Consider the following 22072-nt stretch of genomic DNA (forward strand, 5'->3'; position numbering starts at 1 on the left):
CTGTTCTCTTTTCCTTTTAAACAAGCCCATATAAAAGTACTCTATTATTTCAAGCGATGGGTTCCTGCTAGCTTATACAATAACCACGCCGGTTATTTTAATATTGAAGCTTTCTGGTTTAGAGTTTGCTATGGTGTCTTAAAAAAATAATTTAACAATTTTAGACAAATAATCAGATGACCGTCTAGTGAATAACACAAACCACACACAATTAATCTTGGAATAGGTCTGGCCGTGTGAAGGCTCCATCAGTTGGATCGTCTGAATCCAGTAGACGAAGGCTGCATTCTATGTTGTGGATGGCCTTGTATGTATGGAGTAGAATTTTGAACTCTGAACCTTATTTGACCTTATTAGTGGAGTTGTTGGAGAACAGGTGTGATGTGATGTATTGAAGGAGTTCTGGTGATATACGAGTGGCAAAGTACTGAACTAACTGAAGTTTATGGATGGCTTGGTGGGGGAGTCCAAAGAGAAGGGAGTTGTCCAGACGGGATATGACCAGAGTCTGGACCAGGATGGCAGTGCTGTTAGGAGTGAGGGACGGGCAGAGTTGATTGATGTTTTGTAAATGGAAGTAGGCTGACCGGGTAGTGTTATTGATGTGTGCTTGGAAAGACAGGGTGCTGTCGAGGACAACACCCAGACTCTTGACTTGCAGGGAGGGCGAAACAGAGGGGTTATCGATGGGGATGGTGAGACTGGGAGTATTGGTGAGGGTGGATTTTGAACCAATGAGAAGAACCTCGGTTTTATCACTGTTGTTATCACTGTTGAGTTGTAGGAAATTAAATGAAAACCAGATTTTATTTCCAGTAAGCAGTCGCCGAGGGAGGGGGAAAGGAAGGCAGAGGTAGGTTTGCCTAGGTTTGGTAGGTTTGAGGACAGAGCCTTGGGGAACTCCAGAGGAGAGGGGAGATGGTTGGGATGTGAATGATTTTAACTGAATGAACTGAGTGCGGCCAGAGAGATATGATTTGAAACAGTTCAAGGGTGTGTCAGATATACCAATTGATTGTAGTCTGTCCAGGGGCCTGTACTACGAAGCGAGTTCAAGATACCCAGGGTATCTTTCAGAGATCCAGCTTAAGTAACCCTAACAAAGGCAATCGGAGATAAGCGGTCACACGAAGCTGGTTATCAACTCGTTAACTCAACCCAGGGTTTACCTGTCCAGCTATGAGCGCGTGCACATGAAAGAGGCGGCGTTTGCAGTATTTGACCAATCACAAACATGGATCAGTCTACGGCAGCGGAGCGGCGTATTTCACGTATGAGGAGCAAACCATAATCTTACAGAAATATGAAGAAGTTAAATACAGGCAAAAGGCAACAGTTTCATCTGCCAAATGCAGGAAGGACACCTGGCAAAAACTCGCCGACTGTGTGAATGCGGAAGTCATATTAATAGTATTAGTAGTATAATATGACTGCCCCATCATGAGGACACTAGTAGATATGACTGATTACATGACAACATTAACTTCGCTCAGGGGCGCAACTAAACAGTTTTTTGGGGGTATGCAACATCAATTTTGGTGCCCCCCCCCCAAAAAAAAATAAAAAAATGCACATCTTAGTTAGGCTACAGAAGTTTACTGAAACAGATTTCACATATTTCCATATATACTATAACAACTGAGGTACTTTACATTTACATTGCAAAGGTACAGTAAGTACTGTAAGTGGAGAGATAAAAGTCCAAAGAAAAAGTACAAAATGTAAATACTTAAGTAAAGTCCAGGTGCTTCAAAAAGGTACCTCAACTAATTACAAGCACTTAGTTACTATCCAGCCCATCACTGGCCAGGGATACTGTAGTAAGGACCTACTGTAAATCATAACATGCCAAAATGTAAATTACTTCAGTAAAGTGCAGATGCTTCAAAAAGCCCCTCAACTACATAATTACAACAATGTTACTATCCAGCTCATCACTGGCCAGGGATACTGTAGTAAGGAACTAAATTATAACATGCCAAAATGTAAATACTTCAGTAAAGTACAGATGCTTCAAAAATGTACTTCAGTACTTCAACTAATTACAACAATGTTACTATCCAGCTCATCACTGGCCAGGGATACTGTTAGGAACAAAATTATAACATGCCAAAAAGTAAATACTTCAGTAAAGTGCAGATGCTTCAAAAAGTACCTCAACTACATAATTACAACAATGTTACTATCCAGCTCATCACTGGCTAGGGATACTGTAGTAAGGAACTAAATCGTAACATGCCGTGCCTTGGCACTTGCCCATTTGTCAAGTATGGAATCAAAGGAAATAGACCTGGCCAGAGTATTTTCAATAGAGATCACTGACAGCTGTGTTAATCTGTCATTACTCATGGTTGACCGAAGGTAGGTCTTTATCAGCTTCAGCTTGCTGAAGGATCTCTCGGCTGAGGCAACAGTCATTGGCATGGTCAGGAAAACTCTGAGGGCCACAGTCAAATTGGGGAAAACCAGGTCAAGATTTTCCTGTAGCAGATAGTTCAATTTGTCTATAGCCTTTTTGCATCCCTTTAACAGGCGGCTAGCAGGATATATCTCTTGAATTATGTCTCTAGAGACATCACTGGTAGACAGGGCATATGTGGTCACAGATTCCTCTAATTCTGCTTGTGTCATCTGGTCCATCTGGGCTATGAACCGGAATCTTTTTGACACAAGAAACAGATTTTCAAATCTGTCTGACAGCTCCTGGATGACAGTATCAACAACTACATTGAAAACCATGCATCTGAAGTTCTTTTCAGGTTCCTGGTGCAGATGTTCACTGCTGCTGGTGTCATCATAAAACCTTTTTGGTTTTCTGACACGCCTTTGTTTGAATACTGGACATCCGTCCATTTCAACTGCTAACTTGCGTGCAATGTCAACTGATTTCTGGAACCCCTCCTCTCTATAATTGAGCATGAATTCCTTTAAGGAATCAATCATTCTGATAGCCATGTCCATTGAGACATCAGCTGCTTGCAGGGCTTTGCTAACAAAGCTGATTTCAGACAACAGGTCAGACCAGATTATGAGGCACACAAGGAATTCCATGCAAGTAATTTCCTCAGACAGTGATTTTGCCTCTGAGACAGTTTTGCTATCATCAGAGGTTTCTTCTAGCTGTTCCAAAGCATCGAGAATGCCCCCTAACTGATAGCGCACAGCTTTCACTGACTCAATTTTTGCCTCCCACCTTGTGTCACTCAAGGGCTTAAGGGTTATGTCCACAAACTCTTTTAAGACATCCCACCTCTTTACAGAGGATGAGAAAGTAGTGTACAGCCTCTGTAGTGTTCCAAAGAATGCCAGACACACTTTATTGGAAGAGGCTGCATCACATAGCAGAAGGTTGAGACTGTGACTACAGCAGGGGATGAACAGAGCCTCTGGATACTGCTGCTGTAGTAGGGCTTGAACACCTTTGCGCACGCCTCTCATATTAGAACCATTATCGTAACTTTGGCCCCTACAGTTAGCAAGATCTAACCCCAGACCATCCAGAACAGCAGACAGGGAGTCAGTAAGGCCTTGCCCAGTGGTATTTTTCACAACGGTGAAACCCACAAAGGACTCCTGTATCGTTGCCTTTCTGTTTTCGTCTGTATGCACATAACGAATGATGACTGAGGCCTGCTCCTGCTTTGAAATGTCAGGTGTGCAATCCAGTTCTACAGCAAAGTACTTGGAGGCTTTTATCTGAACGCAAATTTTCCCAAGTACACATTCAGCAATAGAATGCAAAAATTCATTCTGTGTGCACCATGACAGGTAACTTGTTGTTTCTTTGGAGGCTACCTTTTGTAAATGTGCTGCCATAATCAGGTCATATCTGGCTAAGACCTCAAGAAAACCCAAGAAATTTCCATTTTTCGGACTGCCCAATTTAGCATCTTTTCCCCTCAGAGGGAGGTTTCGTTCAGCAAGGAAAAGTATACAATCAACCGCCCTTGTGAGCACACCTCTCCAGTGTGCCTTTTCCCGGTCTAGTGCCCTCTGTATATCATTATCGATTGTTTTCCCTGTGCGCAAACGGGCTGCTAGTTCCTTCCACATGAGGTAAGCATTGATGTGAGACCTGCTGATTTCATGATTTTGTAAAGTTTTGGAAAGGCACTGCCAGTTACTGTACCCCACAACAAGGCGCTTATCAACCACTTTAGCTCCACCAAAAAGCTTACATGCAAAGCAGTACACTTTGTTTGCACTTTTGGAGTACAATAGCCAATCCCTATGTACTTTTTCGCCATTGGATAAAAGGCATGAGCAATAAGCTTTAGAGAAACACCTTCTGCTTTTCTCTGATCTGGGGTATGGCCCATCAGGACATTTCGGTGGGCCATTCTCTACCATGAGCTGTCTCAGAGTGTCCCCTATCTCATGTGGTGCAGGCCAGTCAGATGGGTCTTGTGGCAAAGTTCTTTCCCTAGCAGCTCCTCTTTGTTCCACCTCCACTTCTTCCTCTGCCTCAAGTGGCTCTCCATCACTCTCTGATCTATCATTTTCCAAAAGGACACAGTAAAAAGGCTAGTAAATAACTTTCAACCACCCTGCATTAGGTCTGATTTTGTGTAATCAACACTAAAATGCTTCCTACCTGATGTCATCATGGGCCTCCTCCTCCTCTCTACCTGTTGCCACCGTCTCCTCCTCCTCTCTACCTGTTGGTGTCTCCTCCTCCTCCTCTCTATCTGTTGGTGTCTCCTCCTCCTCCTCTCTATCTGTTGGTGTCTCCTCCTCCTCCTCTCTGCCTGTTGCCGTCTAAACGGGGCACCACCCTGGGATCAGGGAAAAGATAACCTAAAACTGTATTCAGTCTCAATATAAAGGTTTTATACCCACATGCCAATCATCGTGACCATTGGCATAGGAGTACAAAACCAATCGAACAATTAAAAAGGCGTGAAATTCAAGCACTAGCCTTCACAACCTGCTGTTATCCAGTGACATATACACAACAAGCACAAGAGACCGCTAGTTATAATATAATATTCCTCGCAGCGTTCAGGGGCGGAGCCACTGGCGTCCGATGGAGTAGCGAGAGAGAGAGAGAGAGAGATAGCCGTATGTAGCCACCAGATGTAGCTATGTCCCTAGCGTCCGCCGGGAACAGCTGGCTTAGGACACGTGTGTGCGGCGTGTATGTGTGTGTGTGTTAGCGGGTCACAAACAAAGAGAGAGAAAATGCGCGAGCGATATTCCGAGGCCCAGAAGCCGTGCTGCTATCACACGGGCTCGAGTGAATAAACTGGCGTTTATTCCGCGAGACCGGTCTTTTAACTGATAGTAGAGGCTTTCTGAGCTTCGGTTAGTCGCAAACACTGTTACAGAAATCAACCCAGCTGCGTGGGTACACGATCAGTATTCAAATACAGCAGCACATGAACCAACGGACTCGGCGGTCCGCGATCAGAACTTAGAACACATTAACAAGAATTACAAGCATATCCTACACTATCACTTGTGTCTCTGCCCAGACTGATAGCCTCTTACTGGTATCGTTGCGTAAGACGATGACGGCGTTCCGTAACGGCGGTAGTTCGTGAGTCCCCGGCGTCAGCGGGGGACGTGCTGAGTCGGCTTCGTCCAGACGAGAGCGGAGCGGGTTTCCTCTCGTTGATCAAACTCAAATAAAGAAAACAGTTGGTGTTTCCTCCTTCCACGAGCGGCGATATAATCGCGGCTTGGCGATTTAGTCAGCTTACTTCAGACAGCGTCTGGTAGCTGGAAGGCAGGAACCGGCTTGGTTCCTCTTGTTGCAGCGGTGCGCTGCAGGAGGGGGTCGCCTCCCGTTGCAACGTGGTGTTGCGCCGGTTGTAGGAAGAGACGCCAGAGTAGGAGTCGGAGTAAGAGTGAGTAAGAGAGCGTTCTCCAGGCGGCTTCGGTTTATAAAGCTCAGGCTGCTCCAGGGGACCCCCCGGGGTTCCCTGAAGATTGTCAGCCAATAGGCACCAGTTGGGTGGCGTCGCATCTCTCACCTGGGTGAGATGTGAAACTAAAATGGCGGTGTAGTTTTTTAATCCCCTTTGTCCCTTTGTCCTGTGTAGGCTTTGTAGGCTTCTGTAGGCCGCATTGTGTAGTCCTTCTAGTGAGGTCCCAACAATAATAAATCAGTTAACTAAATTCAGAACAGAATAGTGACTGACTGCCCTATACTTCCACCTCATATTAGACCTACCTGCTACTTTCCCTTTCATTTCCTGATCCATCTCCATCCTCACACCTGAATAAAATTGATATCTCATTAAATAGTTGATTTACACACATAGAAATATGCATTAGTCCACTAAATAACTACTCATTGTTGTGTGTTGCAGTCTATTGTTAGCTTAAATATTCACAATTAGAAAACAACAACAACAAAAACAGTCTCCAATTCATTGTTATATGTTCATTATGTTGAAGTGATTCTATAGTTTCATCAGCTACTTGTTAATGTTGCCTCTATGACATAAGGGAAAAAAGGTATAGGCCTACAGTACATCATACTGTAACATTGTGTCAAGATTACTTGTAGGACATTTTGGTTTAGCCTACTCTGATATTCATGAAACGGGTTAGCAAGTAACGTTAGTGTTGAAGATGATTAATAAATCCGTACATCTGATTTCACACACATTATGTAAGCAGCCACAAACTCCAAACCACAACACTCATGACATGACCTGGCAGTAGAAACGCCCACCGAATGTAGGCTACCTATCGTTACGCCGTTGGTCTAGTTTAACGTTACTTTCATCCAACTTTCCGCGAGCATGTTAGCTATAAACAGTGAAGTGATTATCATGAATCATGATCAGGTGCTAGTCTGACCGTCGTTTCGTTTCATTCACAATGCGCGCGGCGCGCCCCAGATAACAATCAATATGACGGTTTCCAAATCCTAGCCTATAACTGTGTGCATCAGCAAGAAATCACTACATTTTCAGTTTGAATGACGACCCAACTAAGTTATGTTAGCCAGCAGCAGCACAACATCTAACGTTAGCCTTGTTTTCTGTGAAGTCATTTGTTTCATTGTAGGTTAGTTCATACCTGTTGCTGTCTTTCATCCATTTCAGCATTTTCTGGCGCATTCCCTCAGACGCCTTCTCCTTTTCTTTTTTCCTCTTCCTACACTTTGCACCTGACAACTTTTTTGCCTTCTCCATCTTTCCTCAAGCACGCCTCACCACGTCAATGGCCAAATAGCCAAATAGCTACTAAAAGGACGCTCAGCAGCGCCCCCCTCCCCACCTCCTCCCTCAACTGGGGCTTATAAGCACGCTGATTATATAGCATCTAGCAAATTTAAGTGGCCAGGACTTTATTTGAAACATATTCTGAGAATAGTCATGAGTTAAAAGCACAAGAACATATTATATTTTCTCCCATCCTTGTTTTGGCGCCCCCCCTGGCGTTGCGCCCATATGCACCGCATATACTGCATACCCCCTTTTTGCGCCACTGACTTCGCTGATAGCTTAGTGGTAGAGTTACCACCGCATGTTACGAGGCTCCTTGCAGCGGCCCCGGTTTGAATTCGCCCTTCGGCCGTCTTTTAAATCATGTCGTCGCTCTCTCTCGTCCCTTTAACTCTTATGAGTTCTGCAATAAAAGGCCAAACATATAACTTTAAAATTATGAATTTGTTGCTTGGATGTATTCTTATAATGTTGTTTATGACAATATCAGCCTCATTCTTTCAGCTGCAATCCCGGCGGTGTAAAATGGACTTGGGAGCAAATCAAATAAATATAAAAACATAATTCAAAGTGGTAAGTAGGCTGTACGCTGGCACAGAAAAGTCTTTCCCTCCGATGAGAATCTGTATCTCTCATATAAAACATCGTCAGACACAGACAAAAGGGTTTTGCCGGTCTCTGTACACTCTATAGTTCTCCTATGAGACCCTCTCACGGTCCACCGAGCTTCTTTTTTTTTATATATCCGCGCACCAAGACAGCTGATTGGTCAGTCGGTGGTGTGTTTCTCCACGTTGATCTCTTATCAGGAACATAACCTGCTCCGGAGCAGGTTAGCTCCACAGTATAAGTTACCATGGTGATCTACCCCGGTAAGAAGTGAACCAGCGTCGTAGGACGGAAAACCCAGGGTTAACGCTTAAGTTGCCTCGCTAAGCACAAATCCTGCTTCGTAGTACAGACCCCAGGAGAATGGTGTGGGAGATTGTGTTGAATGCCGCAAGCACGATCTCTATTTATGTGAAAAGTATGTCTGATGCCAGACCCTCACATGGCCTGTTGTTTCAAAGAGATTAGAAATGTCTTAAAACTTCTGAAAGTTGCTTTTTGACAGGCTGCTTTAAAAAAAAGAAAACATCAAGAAATCAGCTGGCCGTGATGGCGTAGATATATATTTTTTTTACTATGGATTGCTGCTGAAAAGCAATATAGCTAATACCAATAGCTACTGCTAGCGTGGTAGAGAGGCAAACTTACAAATTAATTCTTGCAGCCTGACTGGATTGGGATCAGGCTCACACCCTCCTTTCATTGTCCAACGTTCAAATACCAGTTTTACTTGTTGGTTGTGCAATCATGACTTAGCAAATTTCATTTCCATTGAATTTACACTCCTCTGACACACTTCAAGTGCCAAGTCGTTTCTGCACAATAGTCAGAGAGTTCTCAAAGCTTTTGAAATACTGTAAATGCCTTTGGTGTGGTGGTTTGCAGATTGAACATGTCTCATGACCCCCCTCCCCCCTCCCTCTATGACTACACACTGCACGTGAGCACACTAATTCATATACACAAAGCTACTATGTTATTACGCTGATTCTCCACATTTAAAACACTACATGAAACTCAGAGACTAATGTCTTCTGATTATCTTTCTATTTAACTTTAGTTGAACTGAAAAGTGACTTTGAGTACCATTAAAAAAGTGATATAAATAAAATGCATTTTTAATATTATTATTATTATTGTTGCTGTTATTATCAATTGTAGAAATCCTTTACTGACAGCATGTTTTAAAAAAATAAATGCATTTTTCCTTTTTGTGTCTATTTTTGCAATACATAATTGTCGGTGTACTGCAAAGCTATAATTAAAAAAAAGAAGACCATCCATTAGAGGAGACACAGTTACTTGACCAAGGACTAAGGAGTAATGCAATAATAAACATTAACCCAATACTGTGATTACTGTTCTTCTATTATACTTCTTGTAGTGTTTGAGGTGTGCCACTCTTGACCTCACATTCGCTTGTCAGTTTTAGAAATGGGGCCTGACACACTTATTAGGCAAGGCAAGGCAAGGCAACTTTATTTGTATAGCACATTTCATACACAAGGCAGACTCAAAGTGCTTCACATCATAAAACAAAGTGAGAAGAAAAAAAAAAAATAGAAGAATTAAAAGAAAAAAAAAATGCATTACAGAAAGAAAAGAGAATAAAAACATATTTGCAATAATTAAAAACAGTGCAGACATTAAAAGATTTAGCAGAAAGCTATGGTGAACATAAAAGTTTTCAGTCTAGTTTTAAAAGTGGTCAGAGTAGGGGCAAGTCTTACATCTTCAGGAAGTTTATTCCAGCCATTTGTTGCATAGTGACTAAATGATGCTCTCCCGTGATTGTTGTTTACTCTGGGAATCACTAACAGATTGGTCTCAGAAGATCTTAGTGGTCTAGAAGTCTTATGTAGTGGGAGCATATCAGTGATATACTTCGTTCCTAGACCATGTAGTGATTTATATATTAGTTTTAATATGTGCAATTTGTGGATTTTTATGACATTAGAACACAATTTATATAAATATTATATATTAATAAGTTACATCACAGTCAAATTAGTTATAGTACAACCTGGAGCATTTTATAATAGACAATATCCTGTTTCAACGCGTATGTGGTGACATCTGCTGGTTCATTAAAATGCTGCACCAAGAAGCCCAATCGGAAGTAGAGCTGTTTGAATTGGATTGACCTTCAAAGCAAATTCTTTATCACATTGGTGGAATTAAAATGTAATTCTAAATTAGATCATATTGCAATATTTGTCCAAAGAGGGTTTCCAGCATTATTAAAAAAAATAAAATAATTTCGGTTCTTTCATCTTTAACAAACAGAAAGAATTCTGTTAGCATACAAATATTTTATTTTGAAAGTCTTCGCATTGACTGTAACGAACTGTCTCCTGTTGCTAGTTCAGTGCAGCAGTGATGTCGGCGTTGCTTTTCCTTGTAGCAGGAGCACTTTCCTTTTATGTGATAGTTTACTACGGTGTGTTCAGAGGAGCTAGGTACTCCAGTTCAGTGAAGCTGAAGGGGAAGACGGCCATTGTTACAGGTAAGGAGCGCCTTCCCAGCTCCTGCTAACAACTACAACAACAACAACAACAACAACAACAACAACAACAACAACAACAACAACAACAGTATTGTCTCTGGTTGCTGAAACACTCCCCAAACGTTCCCCGGTATTCACGAGGCGGCAACCTTCTGAAAAGTGAAGCCAACGCTGAAGTGCCTTAAACTTGCAAGCAGCTAAATAGTCAGATGGCTTTCATAACTTCATCATGACTTCATGAGGTGATATGTCAAGTTTGTGTCCACAGATCTGCTGCCACCAAGTGGCCAAATTTGAGTACCTACTGCAGATGCGCTTACAAACGATGTGCTGTTGTATGCAGTTTGCATTCAGTTCTTTATCTTTTGATTTTTCAACCTGGGCAGGGACTAGATTAACAGATATTTGAAGAATTCTGAATAACAATAGAGCTTTTTCTGGTGTATTAAATAGTATGGTAGTATAGCTATTGGTACGTACAGTTCCTTCCTACAATACAGTGTGCTAGTTGTTATCGGACAGCATGCATTTCATTATATAATCTCAACACCAGATGCATGAAGTGAGTAATGACTTGTTTACACTATGGCACTAATCTTCTGTTTAACAAACGGTGTATTTGCAGGTCACGTGAAATGCCAGGCTTTGAGTTCAGCACAGCTACTTGTTGTGTGTTTTGTTTGATTTTGATGTATGTGAGCGGTTTTCCTGCACAGGAAGCAACACTGGCATCGGCAAGGCCACGGCTCTGGATCTGGCAAAGAGAGGGGCCCGGGTGATCCTAGCCTGCCGCAACAAGCTGAAAGCTGAGGCTGCTGTGTATGACATCCGCAGAGTAAGTCCTGACAGCTACTGTCTACGCTACCGCAAGTTAGACATCGTCCGCTGTTCTGTAATCCACGAAGACCACTGGGAGTTCCAATTCAGATGTCAGCTGTTCGGTGAATGACTAATCTACCGACTCATATAAATGACAAAAGGGTCACTCAGTGCGTATTAAAGAGCAGGAAAATATGATTGTCTTGCAGTGCCTTTTGTGAGTATTAGTCTCACTGAACATTTTAGAAATTTTATTTTTAATAATTTAACAAATGACGGATCTCTCTGAGCTCAACCTCCTAAACAAACTTCCCGTTCACTATAGAGATGACCTCTGGTGGCGTCTGCTGTCACTACAATACATCATATCAATACAACATCATAGAAAACCTATGGTTCAGTTGTGCTGGATTTGTGTATTACAGCCACAGCTGTCCTTCATTTCTGTCCTTTAGGAGAGCAGGAACAATCAGGTGCTGTTCATGCAGTTGGATCTTGCAAGTTTCAAGTCTGTTCGCAAATTTGCTGAAACCTTCCTGAAGACTGAACCAAGACTGGACATCCTCATCAACAATGCAGGTGAGGATGTTAAAATACGATGCAATATCCCTTCATAGTACATTCATAATTTTACATTAGAAACTAAATAATGTACGATTCAGGTGTGCTGGGTCCTGGACACACTGAGGATGGCTTCGGCATGGCGTTTGGGGTAAACCACCTGGGTCACTTCCTGCTCACCAACCTTCTCCTGGAGCGGCTGCAGCGGTGTGGTCCCAGTCGCGTGGTCACCGTGGCTGCACTTCTGCACCGCTTTGGCAGCGTTGACTTCCCTCTGCTGGCTTCCAAGAAGGACCTGGTGTCCGGTCAGTCGACCTGGAACAACCTTCAAGCATACTGCAACAGCAAGCTGTGTAATGTGCTCTTTACCAGGGAGCTGGCCAACAGGCTGGAGGGCAGCAGAGTCACCTGCTACAGCCTCCACCCAGGTTAGTGCCTTCCTTCTGCACATTTCATACAGAAAGGATGGGTGAGTGAGGTAACCTGTCTTTTTTCTGGCTGCTCTTTAAAAAGTCAAGAGCTCCTTCAAGTCTGTTATGAAGACACGAGTGACTTGAAAAAGCTGTCTAGTTCACTCTCATGGTAGAGAAGTGAACAATAGGGCCTGATTAAAGAGCAAGAATACGCTGATTGGCTTTGGCGACACAGCGTCATGCAAATGTCTCGCTTGAGTCGAAATTTTTCAACTTGCGCGAATGAAGCGGATTTGGCATCTATTCTCGTCTTTGCGTTGACTTTGCACGCAATCGAAAAATGAGCTTTGTGTTTAGTGTGAACACAGCAGTTTGGTTATCATGGAGCACTGCTGCCAAACCTCATGTGCCCCATGTTCTTTCAGGGGTCATCCACACAGAACTGTGTCGCACTATGAGCCCATGGCAGCAGCTCCTCCTGATGCCGTTTGCCAAGCTCTTCTTCCTGGATCCGGAGGGGGGGTCCCAGACCACTCTGCACTGTGCCCTGCAGGAGGACATCGAACCTCTCAGCGGACGCTACTTCTCTAACTGTGCCCTGCAACAAGTGGGAGCCAAGGGGCGTGATGATGCCCTGGCAAAGAAGCTGTGGGAAGTGAGCGAGAGGTTAACTGGTTTATCATGACAGACTGGATCCTGATCGCTCTGAGCCTCCTCAGAGACCTCAACAGAGACCTCAACAGACCAGTGTCAACGTCTTATTGGTGCTTCTTTTTAACAGCTGCTCTCTCATGGTCTTATTATTCAATAATCTGCATTATCTTACACTTGTGCCTATTGTTTATTAAAAGGCAGTGATCCACGAAGACATGTCGTGGGTTAGCCACATATTCATACTGAAATGTTCCTCTGGCCAGTGTGAATCAGAAAGCTTTGGATACATTCTTAATTTAATTTAATTTATGTAGTTAAAATAAATGATGCTGGCAGCCCTGTGATGCAGTGAGTACTTGCTGTCTTTGGTTCTAACTGGATAAAACACAGTTAATTCAAGGGAGTGTGCTGTATTCACGCTTTGCAAACCAGCAGTTTATATTACGACAAAAGGGAAATTAATATCAAACTAATGATGCAACTCAGCTTAGGCTGCTTCTGAAATACTGCTCAGTAGCTTCAATACATGAAATGTGACCTCTGCATTAAACCCAACCTCAGGCTTGACATGCAGTTAGCAGGAGCCATGGATCAAACCGCCAACCTTGTGGTTCAAGGACAACCCACTCTACCTTCTGAGCCGGAGCTGCCCCAATAAATACCTAATAAATCTGCCCATCCACACTTCCTGGGTCCAGCTGTACATTGTGAGGGAGAGTAATGTTCAGCTCCATACAATCATCCCCTCCACACTGGTCGCCAAGCTTGAAGAGCCGGGACTCTCCGTCGGCGATGGTGAGCAGCCACACCTGGTCCCACCTGACCATCAACACGGGAACCCCCAAGGACGTGTTCTGAGCCCCCTGCTGAACTCCCTGCGTACACGAGAGATGGGAGGATATAGGATCACAATAAGTTGATCATGATGAAATTCCATTATCAGGATAATCTTAGATACCATCACGAGTGACGTTCTGATCTATGACAATAGAAATATTTGTTTCATATTGAAACAAATTGAAATTTCATATTGTTCCATGTCTAGACCTGAGCCAGTAAAGTGAGTTATGACTGAAGATAACACATTACCGGGCTGTTTTAGCTTCTTTAGGATCTTTATTCTTTATTTGAACATGTTCAGCAGATTTCCACGAAAGGATGGACAGCTGTGCTTGTACCAGGTCATTTTCAGCCCTGATCGCTGTCCCTTACAGCCTGTATATATGTTTATATATATATATATATTTTTAATAAAATACATTTATTTTGCACACACACACACACACACACACACACACACACACACACACACACACACACACACACACACACACACACTCACAATCAATATCACCTTGTTTGCTGATAAATTGTGTTAACTTGTAATTAACTGAATACACCATCTTATATTTAAAAAAGACTACGATGAAATTACACATAATTGACAGCGAAGAAAGCCAACTGGACTTTGTCGAGACCAAAAAGACAAGACTGCAGTGTTGAGAGTCTCCTAAATAATGCGGACTAATTAATCTGTGCAGTTATCTTGAAGTGTTGTGTCTGTGGACAGTGTGAGCAAGCGCTATAGCGGCAGAATACCCAGGAGCAGCAATCAACAAATGTCCACAGTGTTATTCAAGCTCTCTAACTGACGATATTAAGACAAGTCAAAGACCACGCCAAAGCAGCTGTTAGATCATGAAGCTTTTATCTAAACACACCATCTGCTGAGTGAGAGCAATGTGGTGCCACAGAGCACACTTTAGATCCTGGTGATCTCTGCAGCGCAGACAATTCCACCACCAACCATTGTTCATACACTCACAAAGAAACTGCTTTGCCAGCTGAAAATATATACGTACATATACTGTATGTATTTCAAATATTTTTAGATTGTAAATATACCAACAATGAAATGTACTGGAACTGATACATCCAACTTTTAAGTATTTTTTCATAATAAAATGTTTAACACATACAGTAGACTGTCTAAACATATATTATAGGAAAATAAACTTTAAATTAAAGTTATGTGCACTTTGTTGTTAGATATAATTTTGGTGTATTTTAAAATATATCCTAAAAATATTGTTATTATTTTTACAATGCACTGAGCATAGGCTATTTAAAAAACAAATATTTAAGTGGAATACGCCAGAAATATAATTGAACATATTATTACTACAACAAGGACATATTTGGGATATACTGCTTATATATTAGTAAGACACTCAATACATTTTTAATATATTCTTGCCACAAAAAAACTTTAGTTACAAGCATATAAGTTCATACATGTCCCTGTACTCAAGTGTACTATGTATACTTGAAGTTGATCCATTAAAGCACATACAAGTACATTAAAGACACTTCAAACTGTGCTTTTCTACATTTTAAATTCAACAAAAATACACTTAGTACAAAATGAGTTGTTCCCAAATGGCAACATTAAAGTTAACTAAGCATGAACACACTTGAAGTATACTGGTAATTAATCTGTCTGCAAGTACACTCAAGTATACTAAAATGTAACATACTCCGTATATTTATTTTTCACAAAGGTTATTTATGCCTTTGGGATTAAGCTATGCAGATCACACTTAAAAAGAAGTACAACAGAAACATATTGTCTGTTTAATAAGCTACTAATTTATGTTGTTGTGGGCCTTTTTATGACAATAATTTTGAAGTATTAAAATAGTAAAAATGATAAATGTCCTAATTTGGGGTGCCCCCCCCCCCACCCTATGGCTGGAGCTAGCTCATACACATTCTTATATTTAATTGCATTATAGACACTCAAGGATGTGAATAGTAAAGTTACCTCATGAAATGTCATGTCTGCCCCCGAAGCTGCTGAAGGTGGCTTTAGTCTCTTAAAACAGTCAAGAATGAAACAATTCTCTGGAGGGTGTTTCTAGTGTGTCCACAGGGGGGCAGTAGCGTAGCACAGCTCTAACAACAGGAGCACAGCGTCCCTTCATGCTGCGCCTTGGCTGTTGTTGCTTGGAGCAAGGTTGTAGAGGACCTTAACCCAGCAGACCTATGGATTCTGTTCATTATGAGCACTGATTATTAACACGGGTAGGCATGAAAGAAGGGTCAGTTGTGTGTGTTAAGAGAGGTGCTCTTGTAATTACTCAGTAGGACATTCTTCTGCGCAGCCTTCTCCTTTAACCTCGGCGTTGGTGGGGAGGAACACACTTCCTCGATCGATTCCTATCTCCTCCTATCTCCTCCTTCCTTCAGTCCCCCCCTCCCTCTCCTGCTGCCTCGCTGAAAGAAGCCAAACTTCAATCCTCGTTGAGAGCTGAGCTTTGATGACAATCAAACAGTTACAGGATTAAGGGACCCCATGCAAAAGTATTGTCTTTCATTCACTGATATTTTGGGCTATTCTGTTTCCATACCATGGCTTCTTTCACAATACCCTATTTAGGTGTTTTGTTTTATTTTAATTTATTTCAACTAGATTCACCAAAAGTTTATGATCAGATAATGCCTCATGGATTTTTTTTTAGAAAAAACATTTCAGAACGCTTGTAATACAAAAGGAATTGTCTTAATTTAAGTAATCAACTGAACTGTCATGGTGATTTGTATGAGTTATTTTGGGGCGTTTGGTGTTCATCAGCCTTCAGTGAAAGCACACCGCCCACTCTGCCATGGTTTTTAGCAGCCTGGCCAGACGGAAACCTCTGGTTCTGAAAAGTGAAGCCAAATCTGAAGTGCCTTAAACTTGCATTCTCTCTGCTGGCCACCAGGGGGTGACTCCTCTCGTAAAAAAAAAAAAGTCTGATTACATGGGAGTCTATGAGAAAATCGACCCTACTTCTCACTTGATTTATCATCTCAGTAAACATTGTAAACATGAGTTCATGGTCTCAATCTCTGGTTTCAAGTCTTCTACAATACAGCATGATGTTCATTTAGTCAATTATGGTCCATTTAGAGTCACATAGTCCATAAAGCAGGGAATGCTTTAGGGCAGGGCTGAGTGAGTGAGCAGCCACGAGCGGAGATGAGCCAGCGGGCAGCGGATTTTGGACAGAGCACAGAGCAGCATTTTTATTATAAAAGTACCGGTCTGGTTCTGCTCCGGTACCGCTCACACCATGAGTCTGAAGCCCCGAGCCCGACCCAGAATCCCAGAAGCCAGATCCAATAAGGTAGCTGCTTGGGGTGCAACTCTGCTACGCGTGTTCATCAGATCTACATATTGTTCCTCCGCAGTCCAAATATGGTCAGAGGAGTCGCCCTCTAATGCAGTAGAGAGAATGCAGGTTTAAGGCACTTCAGCTTGGCTTCAGCAGGAGGTTGCTGCCTGCCTCAGTGTGGAGTGAGATGATGTCAGCACACATGATGCTTACCTCACAGTCCCCGTATAAAATGTTATTACAGAAAAGAACAAAAGTGTGACAGGCTCATTTCCCAAAGGCCCATTAGATAAGAAAGCTGTGTTGTTTCGGGGCAAAGGTCTGCGACTCAGCAGTGTGCGCTTCTCTTCCTTGATCTATAGTTCATAGATGTTCTGTCAGTCCTGCTCCACTCTCTTGTTTGAGAATCAGCTCATTGATGACTTGTGTGTTGTGTTTGCTTTGGGCAGACTCCACAGTGCTGCAGTACTTAGGCACTAGATTAGTGCATCAATTAGGCAGCTATTGGATGCATAGAGCCATGCTGATTGATTTAGATGCTGTGGGAGCCGTGCACAGGTTGTTTGCATGGGGACAATATCAACACATGAGTGAAAGAAGGTATCTACTTCTCTGTTTCACTTTGTCACTGTTTATAAGAGAGAGAGAGATCATTTTTGGCAAGTTTGCTGCTAGTGAAAGTGGTGATAAACTGAATAAATAAAGTTATATGAAGTCAATTATGAGGACAGGTCATAATTCTCCAATTCAGATTTTCGATTTAAAGATATTTCAAGGTCAATTTAACAGCTAAGCATTATAGTCATTTGAGTATCTTAGTGGCTAATTACATTGGTAGCATGATAGCAACCTGTCAATCACAAGGTAGCCCCGCCCTAAAGCATATCGTGCTTTATGGTCTATTTGAAATGTACTAAATGGACCATAATTTACTAAATGAACATCATGCTGTATTGGAGAAGACTTGAAATTAGAGATTGAGACCATAAACTCATGTTTACAATGTTTATTGAGATGATAAACCAAGTGAGAAGTAGGGTCATTTTCTCATAGACTTCTATTCAATCAGACTTTTTTATAACCAGAGGAGTCGCCCCCTGAAGGCCAGCAGAGTTAATGCAAGTTTAAGGCACTTCAGCATTAGCTTCACCTTTCAGAACCAAGGTTGCCCCCTGGTTTTAAACCGATTTACAATACAAAATAAACCTCCAACTGGTTTTATTATGTATTATGTTATCTATATTGTAATATTCATCACTTCTTTAACTAACATTTCTCACCTCTCAAGGATTTATTATACTCAGATATTGTTTAAAACTCATACATTTGTATTTATATGTATTATTTGACTGTTTCATTCGTAACTTTGTGTGTGTGTAAAAAAGATGTGGCTGAGAGACAACAAAGCAACGTGTTGGTAAGCTCATATTCAACATTAAATCCCCCTTGTCACCTCTTTCCTCCAGACACTTTTCTGTGTGAACACACACCCACACCCATCCAGCCCTTATCAGTAACAGTGGGGGTGTCGATAAACAGAAGCATCCTCTGGGTCTTGTTATTTCCTTCGCTGCAATTAACGTTCTCATCTGCTAACCTGTGATTAACGGTGTTTACCGATATGCTACGGCGTGTTCGACTGCTTCAGTCACAGTACACGCCTTCCTCTCCATTTCCTAAAACCTCCCATATGCAGTTCTGGCTGCCAACAGTGAGCATTACTAAACAGTTTCCCCCATGGAATCGCTGTTGCTTTGGCCTCAATGGTGGTATGTTTGACTGACTGACTACAGACTAAAGATCCTTGATCTTTGTACCTTTATTGTACCGTTGTATCTATGTACCTTGTGTAAAGGTACGTATCATTTTTGTAATTAATAGGCTATCATGTGGCATCCCTTACAATTCTACAAAGATGCCTATCAATTTGTTGCCAGAGCGGCTGAAAGTTAACAAAATCACAATTAACAAAATCGATAAAACGGAGGTAATAAATCACAGAATTATGAACCTAGATAAACTGTTTGGTATGAGATGGAAGAGGAAGGAATTACATCTGTTACACCCCATCCTTTGGGGTGAACAACAATCCAACATTGACCCCAATAAATAACAAAAAGACACCTTCTAAAACCATCAAAATCCACAGGATTTAATAACAGCCAAGTGCAACAACACATGGCCGCAATTCCACAACACATGACAAAAACTCCACGCTAAAAGGCAACAAGACCAGCAGTGTCTGCACAAGAGGCCTCCCTCCCTGCTGCTGGCACTGGCGCTTTTAAAGAACTTCCTCCCAGGCCAGGTGCACCTCGTTGTGGGATTAAGTTCACCTGCAGCCACTGGAGGGGAAGAAGGGACAAGAGCACAGGGAAACATACAGCCGTAACACATCTTTTTCTTTACATTTACATTAAGGGCATTTAGCAGAGTCTTTTGTCCAAAGCCATTGAAGTATTTTTTTCTGAATGTAGTTACGTTCGATCCAAGCTAGGCTATGCTAACATTGTAGCTGCTCCATGAACACTTAAAATAATGTCATCTAGACATAAATTCAGCACAAATGTTGTTTCTACCATAGTCTCTGGTTTACACGCTAATTCATTCACAGGTTTGTTTGTGTTTTATAATTGACTTTGCATGCAATCCCACTGCATGAAAAGGTTGCCGTGTGTTTAGTGTGAACACAACATAATGGTAATCATGGAGCACTTTTGCCAGACTGTGGCCTGTAGGAGGACATCGAGCCTGAACGGTCGCTTCTTCTCTAAACTGTGCACTGCAACAAGTCACATCATTCACGTCATTCACACCGCCCGCCACCACTTCAGTCTATTCACGTCTTTTAAAAATTGCCTTGAGTATGGTGTGAACACAACATAAGAAATTGTCAGATAATCATTATAAAAGTTTCTTAATTTTGGATATTTTCCAGTTTGAATCATTCCTCCCTCTTCCTTAGTAACTTTTCATGAGCTTGTGTACCTACCATATTGTTAAGTGTTCCCCAGCATTCTGTGCTTCTTCTTCCACATTGCAGGTTTTCGGGTTTGCTAGCTGGGCTTAGACATGTTGAGATATGCAAAACTGGTTATTAATTGGCTCAGAGGTAACTGCATCACTGGTGGGGAACATATTGTTATTATTACTTTGATTTATTTAAACATTTGCAATGATACTGTACATTGGCTGATATACAAACACTGACATAGAGCATATTCATCGGGCCAAATTGAAAAGTTTGTCCTGTGAACAAAGACCAATTTCAGATGTTGAGACAAATGACTGCATAAAACTATCAGGCTCATTGTGCAGATGTTAATAGAAGGTTTAATCATGTTAATGCTTTTCATTTGTCTTGTAGGTGTTTTAATTATCCGTACCCACTGTGTCTGGAAACAACATGAAAGCAGCATGGAGAGAAAGCAGACCTTTTAAAAGCCCCTTAAACATACATTCATTCACAGCACTTAGGTAAATGAGCTCACTCGCATGCTTATTGCAATTTGCAATGATCTAACGAGAAAATGCTACTCGCTGAGCTGAAATTGTAATACAGCAGCATACATACTATTAATTAGACAGAAATTATACTGTTATGTTGGTTGCTATGGTAACAAATTGGCAATTAACTCAACTGAAAAAATGTATTTGGATGACTCACATCCATCAAGTCGCAGAAGCCTTATTATCTTTTTTATTTCCTTGCTCTTTTACTGTGGTTATTAAGTGCAATACAGGAATAAATGTCTCTATTAGTATGGTTTGATAAAACTTGCTGCAGTTGATCAATACAAATCATATCTAAGCTGTGGCGATATCTTAACTGATGGCTGGTGACTTTATCCATATTTCACCAATGACCATCACATTCTTTAATGTCTCCCTCTCCTCAAGACCAAATATCAAAAATGTCATGTGACTGACCTCAGGCTAAAACAGGGGGCAACCTCTGGTTCGCAAAAGTGAAGCCAACACCGAAGTGCCGTAAACTCCTCGGGTCGTCCTGTCTTTCGATTCAATTCTTCCAGCTTGCATGTGGCCACTTGCAGGAAACAAGCTTTAAATATTTAACATACTGTACTTTAACCTTACATGTAAAGTGTGAATAAAATGTCCTATACAATTCGGAGCAATAGTAGCCCTCCCCTATATCAACAAGACCTTCAAAGGAATATAAAATAATTTGTGTTTCCTATTTTATCGTCAAGATCAGACTAAAAAATATCACAATGTTGTTTTGCAATCCATTCCAGTCAAGACGAAGCCATATCAAAAGTCCTCTCATGTGGACGTATGAAGAGCACTTTTATCCTTCTGAGCTGTACTTGGAAACAAGTGGTTCTAATGTCTATTTTCAGTAGATGTCTGTGTGTCGTGAGGGTGAGACACAATCAATGTAAAAACTTCTGTAATGGTGTATGTAATGTAATGAAATGTTTTTTTTTTTTTTAAACACGTGGATGCGATGTGGAGGCAACGCCAGCAAAGGTTCCTCAAGGCTGCTGGTTATCTCTGCTTTTCATTGAAAATTGATTGAGAAATTCCACAAGAGCTCCGCTATTGATTAGACACGAATTGTGGAGGGGGAGAAAACATGAAACATCGCGAGCCAGCAGTCACAGATCGAAGTCAGCTATCTGCGCAATTAACACCACACTGTATATACAATAGCCTGCATGAAAACATGTCCTTATGTAGGTGTTGGGGCTATTTTCCCATAAGTGCGGTGCAGGAATCTGGCTCCCTTTGTGGGTTAGCTTGTTTACACAGCTTACAGCCCGTCTTTCTTTCCCCTGTGACATCGGGACCAAGGTCAGCACTATAGATTAGACCAGTGTTACTCATTGCGTGGCTCGCGAGCCTCTTGCGGATCACCAAGATTCAATTTGTGGCTCGCATCAGTGGTAAAATAATAGTAGGGCCCTATGATTCCCACGATGCGGAATCATGGAATTTGACAATGAAAATGGAATCAACTGTAAAACGCGGAATTTCGTGGAATTTGTCAAAATCTGGATTCACGTTGTCTAGGGTCTCTAACGTGTTTTAGTGTAATTAACGGGCACACCGCTTCATCCAGCATGTCTCCTCTCTGTCTGTTCACAGGGGCGGGGCTGAGACGGTTATTGTAACTTTAGTTTTGTTTTCCTTTTGTCAACATAAGAT

At 41.8% G+C, this 22072-nt stretch overlaps 1 protein-coding gene across 1 annotated transcript; it reads left to right on the forward strand.

Moving 5' to 3' along the window:
• The first annotated feature begins 10166 nt into the window (after nt 1-10166).
• Nucleotides 10167-13684, forward strand: LOC311019897 (dehydrogenase/reductase SDR family member 13-like). The gene is made up of 5 exons (XM_084019547.1): nt 10167-10296; nt 11013-11131; nt 11571-11694; nt 11778-12104; nt 12515-13684. The coding sequence occupies exons 1-5, from the start codon at nt 10170-10172 to the stop codon at nt 12772-12774; spliced, it is 957 nt and encodes a 318-aa protein (XP_083875673.1). The 5' UTR covers nt 10167-10169; the 3' UTR covers nt 12775-13684.
• Nucleotides 13685-22072: the final 8388 nt, after the last annotated feature.

This window comes from Eutrigla gurnardus (assembly GCF_963514095.1).
Source record: "Eutrigla gurnardus genome assembly, chromosome: 10".
Taxonomy (NCBI): Eukaryota; Metazoa; Chordata; class Actinopteri; order Perciformes; family Triglidae; genus Eutrigla; species Eutrigla gurnardus.